The sequence below is a fragment of the Pongo pygmaeus genome, chromosome 6, assembly GCF_028885625.2.
Source record: "Pongo pygmaeus isolate AG05252 chromosome 6, NHGRI_mPonPyg2-v2.0_pri, whole genome shotgun sequence".
NCBI lineage: Eukaryota > Metazoa > Chordata > Mammalia > Primates > Hominidae > Pongo > Pongo pygmaeus.
Window position 1 is genome coordinate 5,645,396 of NC_072379.2, and position 17,952 is coordinate 5,663,347.

Consider the following 17,952-nt stretch of genomic DNA (forward strand, 5'->3'; position numbering starts at 1 on the left):
TGGCGCGGGGAGCCGGGGTTGTGAGGGGTGATGTCCCCAGGCGGCGCCGCTGCGGGGTGGGGCGATGACACCGGTGGGGTTAGAGCACCGGCGGGGCAGCAGCGGGGGCCGCAGCGCCAGGTCCCTCTGCCCGGGGCCCCTCCCGCGCGGAGCCAGGGGCGGGGCAGGGGCGTGGCCTGGTGGCGCTGGCGTCACCTCGCCTATAAAGCGGCCGGGGCGCCGCGAGCTCGGCTTTGTGGAGCGCTGCGGAGGGTGCGTGCGGGCCGCGGCCGCCGAACAAAGGAGCAGGGGCGCCGCCGCGGGGACCCGCCACCCACTTCCCGGGGCCGCGCCGCGGCCTCTCGTCCACCGCCACCATGACCGCCAACGGCACAGCCGAGGCGGTGCAGATCCAGTTCGGCCTCATCAACTGCGGCAACAAGTACCTGACGGCCGAGGCGTTTGGGTTCAAGGTGAACGCGTCGGCCAGCAGCCTGAAGAAGAAGCAGATCTGGACGCTGGAGCAGCCCCCTGACGAGGCGGGCAGCGCGGCCGTGTGCCTGCGCAGCCACCTGGGCCGCTACCTGGCGGCGGACAAGGACGGCAACGTGACCTGCGAGCGCGAGGTGCCCGGTCCAGACTGCCGCTTCCTCATCGTGGCGCACGACGACGGCCGCTGGTCGCTGCAGTCCGAGGCGCACCGGCGCTACTTCGGCGGCACCGAGGACCGCCTGTCGTGCTTCGCGCAGACGGTGTCCCCCGCCGAGAAGTGGAGCGTGCACATCGCCATGCACCCTCAGGTCAACATCTACAGCGTCACCCGTAAGCGCTACGCGCACCTGAGCGCGCGGCCGGCCGACGAGATCGCCGTGGACCGCGACGTGCCCTGGGGCGTCGACTCGCTCATCACCCTCGCCTTCCAGGACCAGCGCTACAGCGTGCAGACCGCCGACCACCGCTTCCTGCGCCACGACGGGCGCCTGGTGGCGCGCCCCGAGCCGGCCACTGGCTACACGCTGGAGTTCCGCTCCGGCAAGGTGGCCTTCCGCGACTGCGAGGGCCGTTACCTGGCGCCGTCGGGGCCCAGCGGCACGCTCAAGGCGGGCAAGGCCACCAAGGTGGGCAAAGACGAGCTATTTGCCCTGGAGCAGAGCTGCGCCCAGGTCGTGCTGCAGGCGGCCAACGAGAGGAACGTGTCCACGCGCCAGGGTGAGTGGGGACGCTGCCCCCGCCTCTCCCGGTCCGTGCACAAAGCGCACCCCACCCGCGCCCCTCCAGCCTCCCGCCCTTTCTCGCTCGCGGCGCCGCTGCGGTCCGGAGCACTGCCCAGTGCGCCCCCGCTAGGCACGCGGGCTGCCCCGCCTGGAGGGGGCAAGGAGTGGGGCTTTGCCCATCCTCCGGCGCCGCTGCCCACCTCCTACCCCGGGCTGGGGTCGTGGGCTCCCGTAGGCCCCGCGGAGTCGCAACCGTACGTGCACTCTCCTAACCCCCCCGCCCAATCTCGGCTCTCCCCACGCGCGCCGATCCCTGGGATCGGCTGTCCCAGCCCTTGGGGAGCGGGAGCCCCTCACCCATTTCCTCGTGCCCCTCCCCCCGCCGGCAGTCCTGGAGCTCGGGGGTCCGAGGCAAGGGTCGCCACCCGCAAGGGCGCGCTTCCACCCCCACCGGCAGCCTTTCGCGGGCGAGATGGGGGAGGTTAGCCAGGCCTTTGATCCCGGCAGGGCGCGCCTCCACCTCCCCGTCTGCCCGGCCTTCCTCCACCTCCTCCCGCTGCCGGGCGGGGTCGGCCTCCGCTGGGGGGGCGGCGCGCGGGGTGTCAGCCCTTCCCCCCAGCCCCTCCTCCCGCGTCTGCCCCGCGCTCGAGGCCGCGGCCTTTGTGAGCAGGGGGGCGGGTCGCCTCGACTGGGTCCTCCCTCGCCCCCTTTGTCCTGCTCCATCTCTGCAGATGGGAAAACCAGATGCGGCGGGGCGGGGGAGGGGATCGGCTTTTGCGGGTGACCCTTGCAGAGGAGCCCCTCGCGCCGCCCCCGGGCCCAGGGCTCGGGTCCCGAGATTCCCCAGGAGGCGGTCTCCCTCCTCGCGCCGCGGCCCGGGAACGGCGTGGCGCGGATGGCGGCCCTCCAGTCACCCCGCCCTTCGCCCGCCGCGCGCGTCTCCGGGCCGGTGCGCTGAGCTCCGCTCCGCTCCGCAGGCGACCGAGGGCGGCTTCAGCGCGAGCCGGGAGACCCCAGGCCAGCTCCCTCGGGAAGCCCCTACCCTCTGGTGAACCCATCCCCTAGGGCGCTCGCAGGGAACAATTGACTGCAACTCGATCCGTCCCCTCCGGGGCCTCCTGCAGGCACGGCTATTTGCGACCGGCCTGTGCGCCAGAAATGGGCCCCCACTCTTTCCCATCTTTCTCAGATTCTCCCCCAGGGGGTTTCTCTTCCTTTTGGCGTCCTCTTCCACTCCTGGCGGAGAAGCTGTTCCTTGCTTGCAGACAGAGGCCCCGCTGGAGGGAGGGGCGTGGGGGGGATCTTTTTCCCTGGATAGGAAGTCGGACCCCAGGCCTTGGAGATGGCTGGACGGGAGCCCAGTTTGTGTCCTCATCCCTCCTCTTGGGAGGAGCCCTCCTGACGGCCCCCCTCTTGGCTGTGGGCTCTGCAGAAGAGGGAAAGACCCCCCATGGCAGGGGGGGTGAGGGTGGAGGCCTGGGTGGGGTAATGGCCATTTTGTGCCTGAAGTTTGCTACCTTAAGTCCCAGAGAGGTGAAGCTGCTTGTCATGGGTCACACAGCAAGTGACCACAAGGAAGCAGCATGCAGAAGTGGGTGCATTTGGCTCCAGAAACCGCTTTTCCTGTTTTCCGCAGCGCATGGTGGGCAGAGCTCCTCAACTGATCAGCAGGCATTGAGCCCTCCTAAGGGGACCTGCTGAGCCATGAGTGAACCAGTAGGGTTCACGTTCTCTTGGGGACATTACAAAGTGTCAAGGAAAAGGCAGCGGGTACAGGTTATTAGATGGGTGAGTCCTTTCTGAGCAGGACATTTGAGCTGGCCTGAAGGATGAATAGAAGGTGGCAGGTATCAGCGGGGTGTGTGGACCAGCGTTGGAGGCAGTGGGTGTCGCCCGTGCAAAGGTCTTACGGCAGGAAGGTACAGAGAAAGCCGTGTGGCTGGGAGGAAGCTTGTGAGGTCGGGGCCACAGGATCCTCGATGAGAACTTAGTGCAGGGCTATGGTCCTTGCCTTGGGGTTGCAGCCACAACCTCCCGTGGAGAAGAAGTCGCAGAAGTAGGTGGCCCTGGCCCTGGGGGCCAGAAAGGAGCAGAGAGCCTGAGGGTGTTTTTGGCGAGCCTGGGCAGATACTCCCCTCTCCTGAGAAGCTTGCTGGGGGCATCTGGTGTGTGATTCAGGCTGATAGGGTGGGAGGAACCAGAAATTGCAGCCAGGAGAGGTGGTGGTGGCGGCTCAGCTTGGAGTTGAAAGGGATGTGGAACGGTGGGGGCGGGGTGGGGGTACTTGGGGGCCGAGGTTGCGGCTCCTCTGCCCTCAGATCTTTGGGTCCTTATCTCGTTTCTATGTCAGCCAACTCCCGGGGGGCTTTTGGGGAACTGGAGTCTGCAGGGGTGGGCGTGGGGGGCGTGTCTGCAGAGGCCATTTTGGACGGGCCTGCGTGGCAAGGGGGAGGCGTCTGCTTCTTCTTCCGACACACATGCTGGGGAACGCCAGCCAGGAAGGGGAGGATCCGGACTTAGCTGGCAGGGGGGATGTGAATCATCTCTGCAGGCCTGCACGGGCGGGCCCGGTGGGGGCAGGGTGCTCCCCTTTGAAAAACGCTGCCCCCTGCTCTTCAGCCTCAGTTTCCCCATCTGTAAAGTGTGAATTCCAGGCCTCCTTGGGCTGGCCCAGAGCTGCCCTGGGCAGGGGCTTTCAGCCCATCACACCAGAGGCTGGGTCAGCTGAGTGAGTGCTCCTTTGTCCTCCCGCCACGCACCGGGCTCCTCCCTGTTCCCCAGGATCCACACCTGCCCTGGCCCCGACCCTAGGCCATGCCTCACCACACTTCCTGTCTTCTCACACATCTGTTCGTGTCCTCTCCCGCCAGCCTCCTTGCATCTAGGGCTCCATGCCAGGTGTAGGACCTGTCCTCCCTGCTGGCTTGGGACATGCCCTCTCCCAGGCACTCTGAGGATGGCTGACTGAGGAAGGGCTCGTCAAGCTGGGCTTTGCAGGATGTGTAAGAGTTCTCCCCACGAGGCGCAGGGCATTCTGAGCCCAGGGAATGGCTTGTATAAGGATGCAGAGGCATTTGAAATGGCCAGGTAGTTGCAGGAGTCGACTGGAAAGCGGGGTGGTGAGGTGAAGCCACAGAACATTCCAGGCCCCCTCCCCTAAATGAGATGGAGGGACTGCCTGTTTTGAACAAGCCAGGGGCCTCTGGGGACTGTTAAGGCCTGGGGGTGGTGATGGGGACTGGAGGGTGTGAGGCAACCAGGGGGTGCCCCTCTCAGCCACCAGAGAGAATGGTTCAGAAGGCCAGGCGCACTGGCTCTCGCCTGTAATCCAAGCACTTTGGGAGGCCAAGGAGGGAAGATGACTTCAGCCCAGGAGTTCAAGGCCAGCCTGGAAAACACGGCAAAACCTCTGTCTACAAAAAATACAAAAAATTAGCCAGGCATGGTGATGCACGCCTGTCGTCCCAGCTACTCAGGAGGCTGAGATGGGAGGATCGCTTGAGCCGGGGAGTTTGAGGCTGCAGTGAGCCGAGATCGTTCCACTGCACTCCAGCCTGGGCAACAGAGCGAGACCCTGTCTCAAAAAAATTTTTTTGGCCGGGTGCGGTGGCTCACGCCTGTAATTCCAGCACTTTGGGAGTCCGAGGCGGGTGGATCACCTGGAGGTTGGGAGTTTGAGACCAGTCTGACCAACATGGAGAAGCCCTGTCTCTACTAAAAATAACAAAAATTAGCCGGGCGTGGTGGCGCATGCCTGTAATCCCAGCTACTCTGGAGGCTGAGGCAGGAGAATCCCTTGAACCCGGGAGGCGAAGCTGCAGTGAGCCGAGATCGCACCATTGCACTCCAGCCTGGGCAACAAGAGCAAAACTCCATCTCAAAAAAAAAAAAAAAAAAAAACAACCAAAACAAACAAACAAACAAAAAACTGTAATTAAAATAATTAAAAGAAAAAAGTTTAAAAAAAAAGAGAGAGAGGATGGCTCAAAGGCTGGAAACAGGGAAGGCCACTGTGAGGCGAGGACAGGCAGAGCTAGACCTCTCTGGAAGGAGGCGGGAGAGGTACCCATGGGCCCGGCACAGGCGACTCTTAATCTCCTGGCTCCTGGGGGCTTCTGCGGGCCTGTGACTCAGGATTTCTGTACCTCTGTTGATGGAAAGAAAAATCCTGAAGAAAACCCTGTTCCCATAGTAACACAGCTCTAATTAGAGACTCCAAGGCCAAACGAGGGCCTTGGAGCCAGGAGGGGCCCTGCTGGACTGGGGGGACGACTCCCCTTTCCCCTATCCCTCCCTGCTGGGGTGGGGCCTGATGTCTACTTGGCACCAGGCCCCTAAATCCTTTCAACATCCTGGCGGAGTGGAGAGGCTGGGCCCTTTTGACAGGTGGGGAAACTGAGGAAGGTTGCAGGGAAGGCACTCGCCCAAGGGTGCCTGGCCCCCCGCGGTGGGTGCCTCACTGGCTGGTCTAAACCTTTGCATCAAACCAGTTCCAGGATTGAACGCAACAGGCTGATGGGGACTGAGTCGTGGTACAGATGGCGGCAGTTGTGTGGCCCTGGGCCAGGAATGGCTGGGAAGCTCCCTTTCTTCTCTGGCTTGGGGGATGAGGTTAGTGTAAATTTCATGGAGTTGCCAGGAGGATTAAGGCCGATGTGCATTCACGCGTGGCCCCGTCGCTGCCCCTAGTCAAGCCCAGCACAGCCATCGGAAGTCTCATTGAGAAGGAGCCTCCCGGCTTCCTGCATTTGTTCCAGGTGGGCTGGTAAGCGCCCTGCTTATTTGCAAGGCTGTGTGAGGATGAGCCCTGTAAACCCTAGGACGAGGCTGTGCTAATGTGGTTTCTGTTCCACTGTCCCCCCCCTTCTCCTTTTACCCCTTTTTCTGGGGAACCTGGAGCCCCCGATGCCTTCTGTTTTTTTCTGCTGCTGGGGTGGACCTAGAACCTCTCCCTCCGTCCTTTCTGCTGCTGGGGTGGGCCTGCAGGAGGCTGTCCTCTTACCTGGTCCCTAACTTCCCTCCGATCAGCGGAGCCCCCACGCGTGGGACAGGTGGTGCTCTGTGGCCGGCACAGGCCAGGGCCCATGCAGTGGCTTAGAACACAGCAGGGTGCGGCCCCCGCCTGTAGACATGCAGGCCCTTCTGAGCAGAATGAGGGGGCGGTGAGGGCAGCTGTGTGGGTGTGGCTGGCCTGACGGCTCCCTGCAGCCTTGCGGCTTCTGTGCAGTGGGGGTGGAGCTGGGGGTGGAGCGGGCCAGATCTTTGCAGGGCCTCTTGGCTGGTGGAGGGCTGAGCGAGCAGAGGCCCTAGCCCTTGTTGTGTTCCCTGGGGTGTGGCCTTAGGATGGTCCTGGCACCCTGGAGACCCAGCCCCTGCTCACCTCATCCTCCTCCCGTGCTTGGCTGGGGTGTGGTGGCCGAGCCAGCCCACCCAGTGGAGTCCCAGGCAGTGGATGCTGTGGAGGAGAGGGGCTACCGGCTTGAGGGGGCCCAGGGAACCTGGATGGTGGAGCGCAAGGGGTTCCAAGAAGGGGCGGAGCCAGGGACGCATAGACAGGCGGGTGAGGCAGGGAAAGAGTGTGGCAAGAGGGCCACCAACCTCCTGTCCAGAGAGCCAGCCAGACCCTTACTTTCTCTTGCCGTGTGACCTTAGGCAAGGACACGCCACCACCAGCGTCAGTCTCCCTGTTTGTGAAGTGGGATGAAGATCCCCGCCTCTGGAGCGGATGTGGGGATGCATGGTTGGGTCAGGATGGAACAGGTTGGGGAGGCCGGGCGCGGTGGCTTACCCCTGTAATCCCAGCACTTTGGGAGGCAAAGGTGGGAAGATTGCTTGAGTCCAGGAGTTTGGGTAACATAGCGAGACCACCCCCATCTCTACAAAATAATTTTAAAGTTAGCCAGGCGTAGCGGCGAGTGCCTGTGGTCCCACCTACTGGGGAGGCTGAGGCAAGAGGATCCTCTGAGCCCAGGAGGTGGAGGCTGTAGAGAGCCATGCTTGGGCCACTTGCACTCCAGCCTGGGCAACAGAACAAGACCTTATCTCTAAAAAAAATGGAACTGAGGATGTGTCCTCTGGGTGTGGGCTCTACCACCTACCAGCCTCCCTCTCCTGTGGGTGCTGCCTGCCACCCACCGCTGAGGTCCCTGCAGCATCAAGGTGCCCAAACGAAGACACTCTCCAGCTCTGAGCCAGGCACCCATACAGAGCCTGGCAGACGCCTCTGCTGCTGCAGTTCTTAGAATCCAGAGCGCGTGGGGAATGTGAATTTGTGCTGCTGGAGCCAAACATCCCACCTCCAGGTTTTAGCTGGAGGAATCCAAGCGGATATGCAAAGCGATGTAGTTATAAGGAATAGCAATTGTGGGCCGGGCGCAGTGGCTCATACCTGTAATCCCAGCAGTTTGGGAGGCTGAGGTGGGCGGATCACCTGAGGTCAGGAGTTTGAGACCAGCCTGGCCAACATAGTGAAACTCCGTCTCTACTAAAAATACAAAAAACTTAGCCGGGCATAGTGGCGGGTGCCTGTAATCCCAGCTACTCAGGAGGCTCAGGCAGGAGAATCACTTGAACCCAGGAGGCAGAGGTTTCAGTGAGGCGAGATCGTGCCATTGCACTCCAGCCCGGGAGACAGAGCGAGACTCTCTTTCTCAAAAAAAGAATAGCAGCTGCGCTGTAGCTTAGGGGAGCAAAACCCGAAAGCCATCTTAAGTTTCCTGATGACAGAGATCCCTGGGGTCCTATTCTGAGACAGAGTCTTGCTCTGTCACCCAGGCTGCAGTGCAGTGGCAGATTTCAGCTCACTGCAGCCTCTGCCTCCTGGGTTCAAGCAATTCTCCTGTGTCAGCCTCCCAAGCAGCTGGGATTACAGGCGCCCGGCACCACACCCAGCTAATTTTTTTGTATTTTTTTTTTTTTTTGAGACAGAGTCTTGATTTATCACCCAGGCTGGAGTGCAGTGGCGCGATCTCTGCTCACTGCAAGCGCCACCTCCCGGGTTCACGCCAGTCTCCTGCCTCAGCCTCCCGAGTAGCAGGGACTACAGGCACCCGCCACCGCGCCTGGCTAATTTTTTTTTTTTTTTTTTGTATTTTTAATAGAGACGGGGTTTCACCATGTTAGCCAGGATGATCTCGTTCTCCTGACCTCGTGATCCACCCGCCTCGGACTCCCAAAGTGCTGGGATTACAGGCATGAGCCACCGCGCCTGGTCCTTTTTATTGTATTTTTAGTAGAGACAAGGTTTCACCATGTTGGCCAGGCTGGTCTCAAACTCCTGACCTCATGATCCGCCCACCTCGGCCTCCCAAAGTGCTGGGATTACAGGCGTGGGCCACTGCACCCAGCCAGTCCCATTCGACTTTTTAGGGACATGGAAACGTGAAGATGCCATACAGAAAACGGTATGCAAATCCAGAGACAGAGGACATCTGTGCATGTTTCTTTCTTTCTTTTTTTTTTTTTTTTTTTTTTTGAGATGGAGTCTTGCTCTGTCGCCCAGGTTGGAGTGCAGTGGTGCAATCTCAGCTCACTGCAACCTGTGCCTCCCGGGTTCAAGCGATTCTCCTGCCTCAGCCTTCCAAGTAGTTGGGATTACAGGAGTGCCCCACCATGCCCAGCTAATTTTTGTATTTTTAGTAGAGGCGGGGTTTCACCATGTTGGCAAGGCTGGTCTTGAACTCATGACCTCAGGTGATCCACCCGCCTCAGCTTCCCAAAGTGCTGGGATTACAGGCGTGAGCTGCTGCGGCAACCCACATGTTTCTTATGTGTAAGAAAAAAACAGCTAGAAAGTTGTGTGTTCACTGGCTGGGCACACGGTGGCTCGTGTCTGTAATCTCAGCACTTTGGGAGGCTGAGTTAGGAGGATCATGTTAGGCCAGGAGTTCAAGACCACCCTGGGCAACATAGCCAGATCCTGTCTCTACCAAATAGAAAAAAAATTAGCTTGATGTGGTGGTGTGTGCCTGTAGTCTCAGCTATTTGGGAGGCGGAGGTGGGAGGATCACTTGAGCCCAGGAATTTGAGGCTGCAGTGAGCTATGATTGTGCACTGCACTCCAACCTGGGCAATAGAGCAAGACCCTGAATCAAAAAGAAAGAAAGATGTATTTGCCAACACAGGGGTGTTCTGCAGTGGAGTGGGAAGGGGACATGTAGGACTTCATAGTTTCCTTTTTTTTTTTGTTTTAGAGAGAGGGTTTAAAAAAAAATTTTTTTTTTGTGAGGCGGAATTTCGCTCTTGTTGCCCAGGCTGGAGTGCAATGGCGTGATCTCAGCTCACTGCCACCTCCGCCTCCGAGGTTCAAGTGATTCTCCTGCCTCAGCCTCAGGCATTTTGTATTTTTAGTAGAGACGGGGTGACTCCATGTTGATCAGGCTGGTCTTGAATTCCCGACCTCAGGTGATCCGCCTGCCTTGGCCTCCCAAAGTGCTGGGATTACAGGTGTGAGCCACTGTGCCCAGGCCTTTTTTTTTTTTTTTTTTTTAGAAGTAGGGTCTTGCTAAGTTGCCCAGGCTGGTCTTGAACTCCTGGTCTCAAATGATCCTCCTGACTTGGCCTCCCAAAGTGCTGGGATTGCAGGATATACGAGCCACCGCACCCGGCCCTTTTATGAGTTTTCCAAAGGAAAGGAACATGTACCACTTTTTATTTTAACTTTTACATAGAAGCAGGAACAATAGCATGAACCCCCAGACACGGCCCCCCAAGATGCCCTGTTCCGCTGTGCTGCAGCGCCATTTGTCCTTTTCTATACCATTTTTGGTTGTATTTGAAGCAAATCCCTGACATCAGGGCATTTCATCCCAAAATACTTCCATCTGTGTTTCTAAAAAAATGAGGCCATTTTCTTATGTAACCACAACGTGGTCAACAGTAATCAATCCTTAACATCTAATTCTGGGCCACGTTAAGACCCTCCCGATTGGCTCAAGAATGTCTTTTCTGCAGTTGGTTTCTTGATTCTTTTTGTTTTTTTGAGACAGGGTCTCACTCTCTCACCCAGGCTGGAGTGCAGTGGTGCAATCACGGCTCACTGCAGCCTCAACCTCCTGCCTCAGCGATCCTCCTGCCTCAGCCTCCCAAGTAGCTGGGGCCACAGGTGTGCACCACCACTCCCAGCTAATTAAAACAAATAATTTGTAGAGACGGGGGGGTGGGGGTCTTGCTATGTTGCCCAGGCTGGTCTCAAACTCCTAGACTCAAGCAATCCTCCTGCCTTGGACTCCAGAAGTGTTGAGGTCACAGGCACGAGCCCCTGTCCCCGGCCCCTATTATTTCTCTAACTGGGGAAAGTCATATGGGAACAGATGTAGCTGCCCTTGGCCTCTGACCGGCCCTGCCTGCGTTCCTGGGTGCTCTCTGCTGCCTCTGTTGTGTGCCACTGTGGGGTCTTGGCCGCCCACCCCACCCCACCCCACCCCGTGGTGTTCCCTTGAGTGTGTAGTTCTGTGAGTTCTGGGCTGTGGTTTGCCAGAACTAGGGGGCATGGGGCCCCTGTACCAGCCCAAGGCCTCCTCTCTGCAGGTATGGACCTCTCTGCCAATCAGGACGAGGAGACCGACCAGGAGACCTTCCAGCTGGAGATCGACCGCGACACCAAAAAGTGTGCCTTCCGTACCCACACGGGCAAGTACTGGACGCTGACGGCCACCGGGGGCGTGCAGTCCACCGCCTCCACCAAGTGAGTGCCTCGCTCCCACCTGTCACCGCCCCCACCACCTTGCCTGGGCTACCCCGCCTGACCCTGTCCCGCCATCCCCCAGGAATGCCAGCTGCTACTTCGACATCGAGTGGCGTGACCGGCGCATCACACTGCGGGCGTCCAATGGCAAGTTTGTGACCTCTAAGAAGAATGGGCAGCTGGCCGCCTCGGTGGAGACAGCAGGTAACGCCGAAGCCCCAGTTCCCCGGAGCCGTCCTGGAGTCCTGGAGGGTCTGGTCATGCCGTGGTCACTTGGTAGCCCCAGCCAAGGCCTGCTCTGTGCTGGGCATCGCCCCGGACTGGCCCTGCACTGTGCTACCCTGGGGCTGACTGCTGTGTGACCCCAGCTCCTGGCCCTCCCTCTCTGGTCACCCCAGCGTCCACCCCACTCCCTGCCAGGAGGCTCACTGACTCCCCTCTTTCTGGGACAGGGGACTCAGAGCTCTTCCTCATGAAGCTCATCAACCGCCCCATCATCGTGTTCCGCGGGGAGCACGGCTTCATCGGCTGCCGCAAGGTCACGGGCACCCTGGACGCCAACCGCTCCAGCTATGACGTCTTCCAGCTGGAGTTCAACGATGGCGCCTACAACATCAAAGGCAGGTTCTCCTGCGGGCAGCTGCTGGGCAGGGAACCCCTTGGTCGGGGCTGGGGTCAGTGCTGCGGGGAGCGCCCTCTGCACCCACCCTGGACCCTGGCTTGGCTCAGGGCCATTCCGGGCCCTAAAGGGACAGGTGTCCGAAGGCCACCAGGGGCTCTGGGATGCAAGCAGCCCCTTTTCCTCTTGTCTGTGTGGTTGGGGGGACTTACCTTGCCCACCTGACAGAGAGGTGTGTGGGGGGACAGCAGGGAGGGGGAGGAGAGCGGGGGAAGGGAGAGCAGGGAGGGAGAGGAGAACGGGGGAGGGGACAGCAGGGAGGGGGAGGAGAGCGGGGGAGGGGGGAGCAGGGAGGGGGAGGAGAGCGGGGGAGGGGACAGCAGGGAGGGGGAGGAGAGCGGGGGAGGGGGAGCAGGGAGGGGGAGGAGAGCGGGGGAGGGGACAGCAGGGAGGGGGAGGAGAGCGGGGGAGGGGAGAGCGGGGAGGGGGAGAGAGCAGGGAGGGGGAGAGAGCGGGGGAGGGGAGAGCAGGGAGGGAGAGGAGAGCGGGGGAGGGGAGAGCAGGGAGGGGGAGAGAGCCGGGGAGGGGACAGCAGGGAGGGGGAGGAGAGCAGGGGAGGGGGGAGCAGGGAGGGGGAGGAGAGCGGGGGAGGGGAGAGCAGGGAGGGAGAGGAGAGCGGGGGAGGGGACAGCGGGGAGGGGAGAGCAGGGAGGGAGAGGAGAGCGGGGAGCGGGGAGGTTCTGGAAAGGGTGTGCAGGGCAGGATGCGCCTCGGTTATGGGACTGGAGCCCCTTCCCAGGAGGACCCCCAACAACCCAGAGGTGCCTGTTAGGATTCAGAACATGGTTTTTTTTGTTTGTTTTTTTGAGACTCACTCCCTCACCCAGGCTGGAGTGCAGTGGCGTTATCTCGGCTCACTGCAACCTGTGCCTCCTGGGTTCAAGTGATTGTCCTGCCTCAGCCTCCCAAGTAGCTGGGATTACAGGTGTGCGCCACCACGCCTGGCTAATTTTTATATTTTTAAAATTTATTACTTATTTATTTTGAGACAGAGTCTTGCTCTGTCACCCAGGCTGGAGTGCAGTGGCGTTATCTCAGCTCACTGCAATCTCTGCCTCCTGGGTTCAAGCGATTCTCCTGCCTCAGCCTCTCGAGTAGCTGGGACTATGTGTGGGAGCCACCATGCCTGGCTAATTTTTGTATTTTTCCTAGAGACGAGTTTCACCGTGTTGGCCAGGCTGGTCTCGAATTCATGGCCTCAAGTGATCCGCCCACCTCAGCCTCCCACAGTGCTGGGATTACAGGCGTGCGCCACCACACCCGGCTAATTTTTTTGTATTTTTAGCAGAGACGGAGCTTCACTATGTCGGCCAGGCTGGTCTCAAACTCCTGACCTCAAGTGATCCGCCCGCCTCAGCCTCCCAAAGTGCTGGGATTACAGTCGTGAGCCACTGCGGCCAAGCAGAACACGTTCTAGGACCCTCGTTCGTGCGTCCATCACGGGCAGGAGGACGTGCGGGCCATAGGGACCCTGGCTCATTCCGGAGCCCGGACTGGAGGGTGGGGCGTCACCCGTGGGAACACCCGTGCCCACCCTCCGCTGTCCAGGGTGGGGGTGGGGAGCCAGGCTTTGGGCCCCACTTGATAAAGTCCCCTCCCCAGACTCCACAGGCAAATACTGGACGGTGGGCAGTGACTCCGCGGTCACCAGCAGCGGCGACACTCCTGTGGACTTCTTCTTCGAGTTCTGCGACTACAACAAGGTGGCCATCAAGGTGGGCGGGCGCTACCTGAAGGGCGACCACGCAGGGGTCCTGAAGGCCTCGGCGGAGACCGTGGACCCCGCCTCGCTCTGGGAGTACTAGGGCCCGCCCGCCCTTCCCCGCCCCTGCCAACACGGCGGCTCCTTCCAACCCTCCCTGCTAACCCCTTCTCCTCCAGGTGCGCTCCAGGGTGGGAGGCAAGCCCCCTTGCCTTTCAAACTGGAAACCCCAGAGAAAACGGTGCCCCCACCTGTCACCCCTGTGGACTCCCCACTCTCCCCTCCGCCCGGGTTCCCTGCTCCCCTCGGGTCAGCGGCTGCGGCCTGGCCCTGGGAGGGATTTCAGATGCCCCTGCCCTCTTGTCTGCCATGGGGCGAGTCTGGCACCTCTTTCTTCTGACCTCAGACGGCTCTGAGCCTTATTTTTCTGGAAGCGGCTAAGGGACGGTTGGGGGCTGGGAGCCCTGGGCGTGTCGTGTAACTGGAATCTTTTGCCCCTCCTGGCCACCGCCTCCCAGCCCCCCAGGAGCTAGGCACGTGTCCAGCTGGGCACGTGTCCAAGCCTGTCAGTGGCCCTCCCTGGTGCACTGTCCCCGAAACCCCTGCTTGGGAAGGGAAGCTGTCGGGTGGGCTAGGACTGACCCTCGGTGTTTTTTTGGGTGGTGGCTGGAAACAGCCCCTCTCCCACGTGGCAGAGGCTCAGCCTGGCTCCCTTCCCCGGAGCGGCAGGGCGTGACGGCCACAGGGTCTGCCTGCTGCACGTTCTGCCAAGGTGGTGGGGGGCGGGTAGGGGTGTGGGGGCCGTCTTCCTTCTGTCTCTTTCCTTTCACCCTAGCCTGACTGGAAGCAGAAAATGACCAAATCAGTATTTTTTTTAATGAAATATTACTGCTGGAGGCGTCCCAGGCAAGCCTGGCTGTAGTAGCGAGTGATCTGGCGGGGAAGCGTCTCAGCACCCTCCCCCAGGGGGTGCATCTCAGCCCCCTTTCCATCCTTCCCGTCCAGCCCCAGCCCTGGGCCTGGGCTGCCTACGCCTGGGCCAGAGCCCCCGCTGTGATTGGTGCTCCCTGGGCCTCCTGGGTGGATGAAGCCAGGCATCGCCCCCTTTGGGAGCCCTGGGGTGAGCCGCCGGGGCCCCCCTGCTGCCAGCCTCCCCCATCCCCAACATGCATCTCACTCTGGGTGTCTTGGTCTTTTATTTTTTGTAAGTGTCATTTGTATAACTCTAAACGCCCATGATAGTAGCTTCAAACTGGAAATAGCGAAATAAAATAACTCAGTCTGCAGCCCCAGGCCGGCCTGTGTGTGTCTTGGGGCTAAGGTGGGTGGGAGGGCTGGCGGGACAGGTAGGCGCCCTGGCCCCCCAGCTCAGTCCTGGGAGTGTGCAGTGGGAGGGAGGCCGTGGCTCCAGTGGGGGCTCCGGAGCTCATGGGCCCAGCACACCTCCTTAAGCGGGGGATGGGGCGCTGGGAGGGGGTGGACTGTGGCCCATGGGACCCCCAGAGCCACTAGGAGGAGTTCTGTGGCGAGAAGTGGCTGCGGCTCCTCGTAGGCCACGTCCACCATGCGGGGGGCCTCGGGGGTGTCTGGGAGTGGCACACTGGATGTTTAGAAGGTGCAGCCCAGGGAACACTCAAACCAGGAGACCCCGCGTTATCCTCTAGTTGACATGTGCCCTTCGTCTAGGGGACTTGGTGGTAGGGGCAGCTCTGCCCCACACTGCGAGGATCCGGGCCTTCCACGTCCCCAGACACAGCAGGCTGGGGTGCCCCTGGGGCTGGGAGATGCTGCCCTGGGCCCCTCAAGGGGTGACCGTGGTAGGATGGACCGGGCCGAGCGTGCAGACCCTGGGCAGGTGCCTTCGTCGGAACCAGCAGCCCTGGGGATATCTGGCAGATCAGAGGCTGAGGGCTGTTTCCAGACTTTCCCAAGGCCACAATCAGGGCGACCTGGGTTCTGAGCCTCTCTTTGCATCCTAGGCTGCAGGGACAGGGGCTGGGCAGAGGCTCGCGGACCTCGTGCAGCCTCATTCACTCCCAGGTGCCCCTAGGGATAGCAGCTGCGCGAAGACTGAGGGGAGGAGCAGCAAGGCGCAGCCTGGAGCGGAGGGACCAGGTGCCCAGTCATTGTGCGCTGGGAAGGCCGTAATGGCGACGGAATTTGGGACACGCGGGGCGTCCCGGGGGCAGCCAGGGCACTGCAGGCCGGAGCCCCCTGTTCCCCCGCATCCTCCCCGCCACCGGCAGCAGAGGAAGCGCTGATTGGCTGCTGATGACGCAACTGGGAGGGCTGCGCTGTGATAGGTGGTCCCTGGGCGGGGGGGGGGGGCGGGGGCAGAAGTCTTGAGATTGGCAGGGGCAGGTGGCTGCTGCAGAGGGAAATAGGGGTCCCCTCAGCGAGGTTCCGGCGGCCACCCCTCTCCCCTCTCCCATGAAAGCCAGGCTGGAAGCCAGAAAAATCCCAGTGACTGGAAGGGACAGATTAATCCTCCGGAACCAAACTCCTTGAGACCTGGGGAGGAGGGTGGGAGGCACTGGGAAGGGGAGGGGGGGGAGCCCGGCTCATTTCCGCCCACGGAGCTGACCTAGAATGACCCTAAGGTCCCCGGAGCCACCGGCTGATTCCGAATTCCATTCATTCTGCAAAATTTGGCGCCTACCACGTGGCCGAGATTCCCGAGGCTGCAGCCAATGAGCAGCATAGTCCGATGGGGGAGGCTGGAAGGGCCGTTTACGAGATCTCTAGGGAGGAATCGGTGGGAGCTGCCCAGCTGAAAGGGACGGGGGAATAACCCGGGGCGAGGGACCTGCCCAGGCCCTGCCCTCTGGGGGAAAGCCAGGCCAGGGGCCAGGGGCATCTCTGGGGTCCCAGGTGAGATGCGGGTCGAGGGAGCCAGGCCATGATTCTCCAGACTAGCGTGGAGGCCACGAGCGTCTTCCGGAGGAGGGGGCACCGCGCGGACCGGCAGACTCTGGGGCACCCGGGCTCCCCATCTCCTGACCTTTTCCTACCTTCAGGTCCCTCCTGTCAGGACAAGTTCTGGGGCTCCCCGGGGCAGGGAGCCAGGGCAGAGGGTGCAGTTTCCGCTCCTGCCTGAGTCACCTTTGCTTTCTCAGCGATTCTTCATTCACAAGGGCGCGGCCCATCACACGCACTCACACACTTGTGAACTTGCACGCACACACACATATGGACCTATGCAAAGAGCCCCATGCACAGGCAGGTACACGTGCATGTAGGCGTGCACACAGACACGCACAGATGCAGGCAGACCAGATCCCAGGAATCTGTTTCCAGCCTACAGGGATTCAGCACTCAGGGTACCAGCCTCTGTCCCGTGCACCCCCATTCCCGGCAGTTCTCCCAGCTGGGTTGGGGGCCACCAGGGACCCCATACCCATACCCCGAGGGTGGCTCCTCCATTAAGCCTGCCATGGGGTTGGGAGTGAAAGAGTCCCACCTCCCATTGCTCAGAAGGGGACACTGAGGCTTGAGAGTCCCCAGTGAGTCAAGGCAAGTGCAGCCAGGGCTCCAAGATCCTTGTTGGGATTCACTGTGATCCCCAAAGATCATGACTTAAGGGAAAACATTCCATTAAACTTGTTAGAGCAAAGAAAGGAGAGACCGGGCTGGGCACAGCAGCTAACGCCTATAGTTCCAGCTACTCAGGAGGCCCAGGCGAGAGGACTGCTTGAGTCCGGGAGGCTGAGGCTGCAGTGAGCTATGATGGCACCACCCACTGCACTCCAGCCTGGGTGACAAAGCAAGACCCTGTCTCAAAAAAAAAAAAAAAAAAAAGGAAAAAGAGGCTGGGCACAGTGGCTCACACTTGTAATCTACTAAAAATAAAAAAATTAGCCAGACATGGTGGCGGGTGCCTGTAATCTCAGCTACTTGGGAGGCTGGGGCAGGAGAATCGCTTGAACCCAGGAGGCGGAGGTTGTGTGAGCCGAGATTACACCACTGCACTCCAGCCTGGGTGACAGAGTGAGACTCTGTCTCCAAAAAAAAAAAAAACAAACAAAAAAAAAAAAAAGAAAGAAAGGAGAGACTGAGCTATATTGCCCAGTCCAGGCATGTGGGCAGTCTGGGGGACAGTGGGGCATACTCTGTGTCTCAGGGTCCCAGTCCTGCGTGCCCCCAATGCTATCTGCTGTGACCTCCTCACTTAGGAGGCCTCATTGAGAGGGACCCTGGGTCCTGCGGGGAGCTGTGGAGCTGTGGAGCTGTCGCCAGCCCCAGGAGGACTCGGGCAGGTCCCTCTGGTGGGCGAGGCCTCTGAGCTTCCCAGTGTGTCTCCACGGGACCCCCCCTCCAGACCTTCTGCCCCAGCTCAGCCTCTTCCAATTCATTATCAGGGGTGGGGGAGGGGACAGGAAGCCCCAGACCCAGCTGGGCCCCATTTCTTCCACGGCCAAAGTGGCCTCTCCCAGAGTCACGAGGATGGGGGCTGATCTCACTCTTTTTTTTTTTTTTTTTTTTTTTTTTGGGATGGAGTCTCACTCTGTCGCTTTTTTTTTTTTTTTTTTTTGAGACGGAGTCTCACTCTGTCGCCCAGGCTGGAGCACAGTGGTGTGATCTCGGCTCACTGCAATCACCACCTCCCAGGTTCAAGCGATTCTCCTGCCTCAGCCTCCTGAGTAGCTGGGACTACAGGTGTGTGACACCACACCCAACTAATTTTTGTATTTTT

The 17,952-nt window shown here is 60.4% G+C and overlaps 1 protein-coding gene across 1 annotated transcript; it reads left to right on the forward strand.

The window, feature by feature from the left end:
* Window positions 1-181: 181 nt before the first annotated feature.
* FSCN1 (fascin actin-bundling protein 1) lies at window positions 182-14,551 on the forward strand. Its single transcript, XM_054496085.2, has 5 exons — window positions 182-1,188; window positions 10,722-10,878; window positions 10,961-11,082; window positions 11,331-11,498; window positions 13,160-14,551. The coding sequence occupies exons 1-5, from the start codon at window positions 357-359 to the stop codon at window positions 13,360-13,362; spliced, it is 1,482 nt and encodes a 493-aa protein (XP_054352060.1). The 5' UTR covers window positions 182-356; the 3' UTR covers window positions 13,363-14,551.
* Window positions 14,552-17,952: the final 3,401 nt, after the last annotated feature.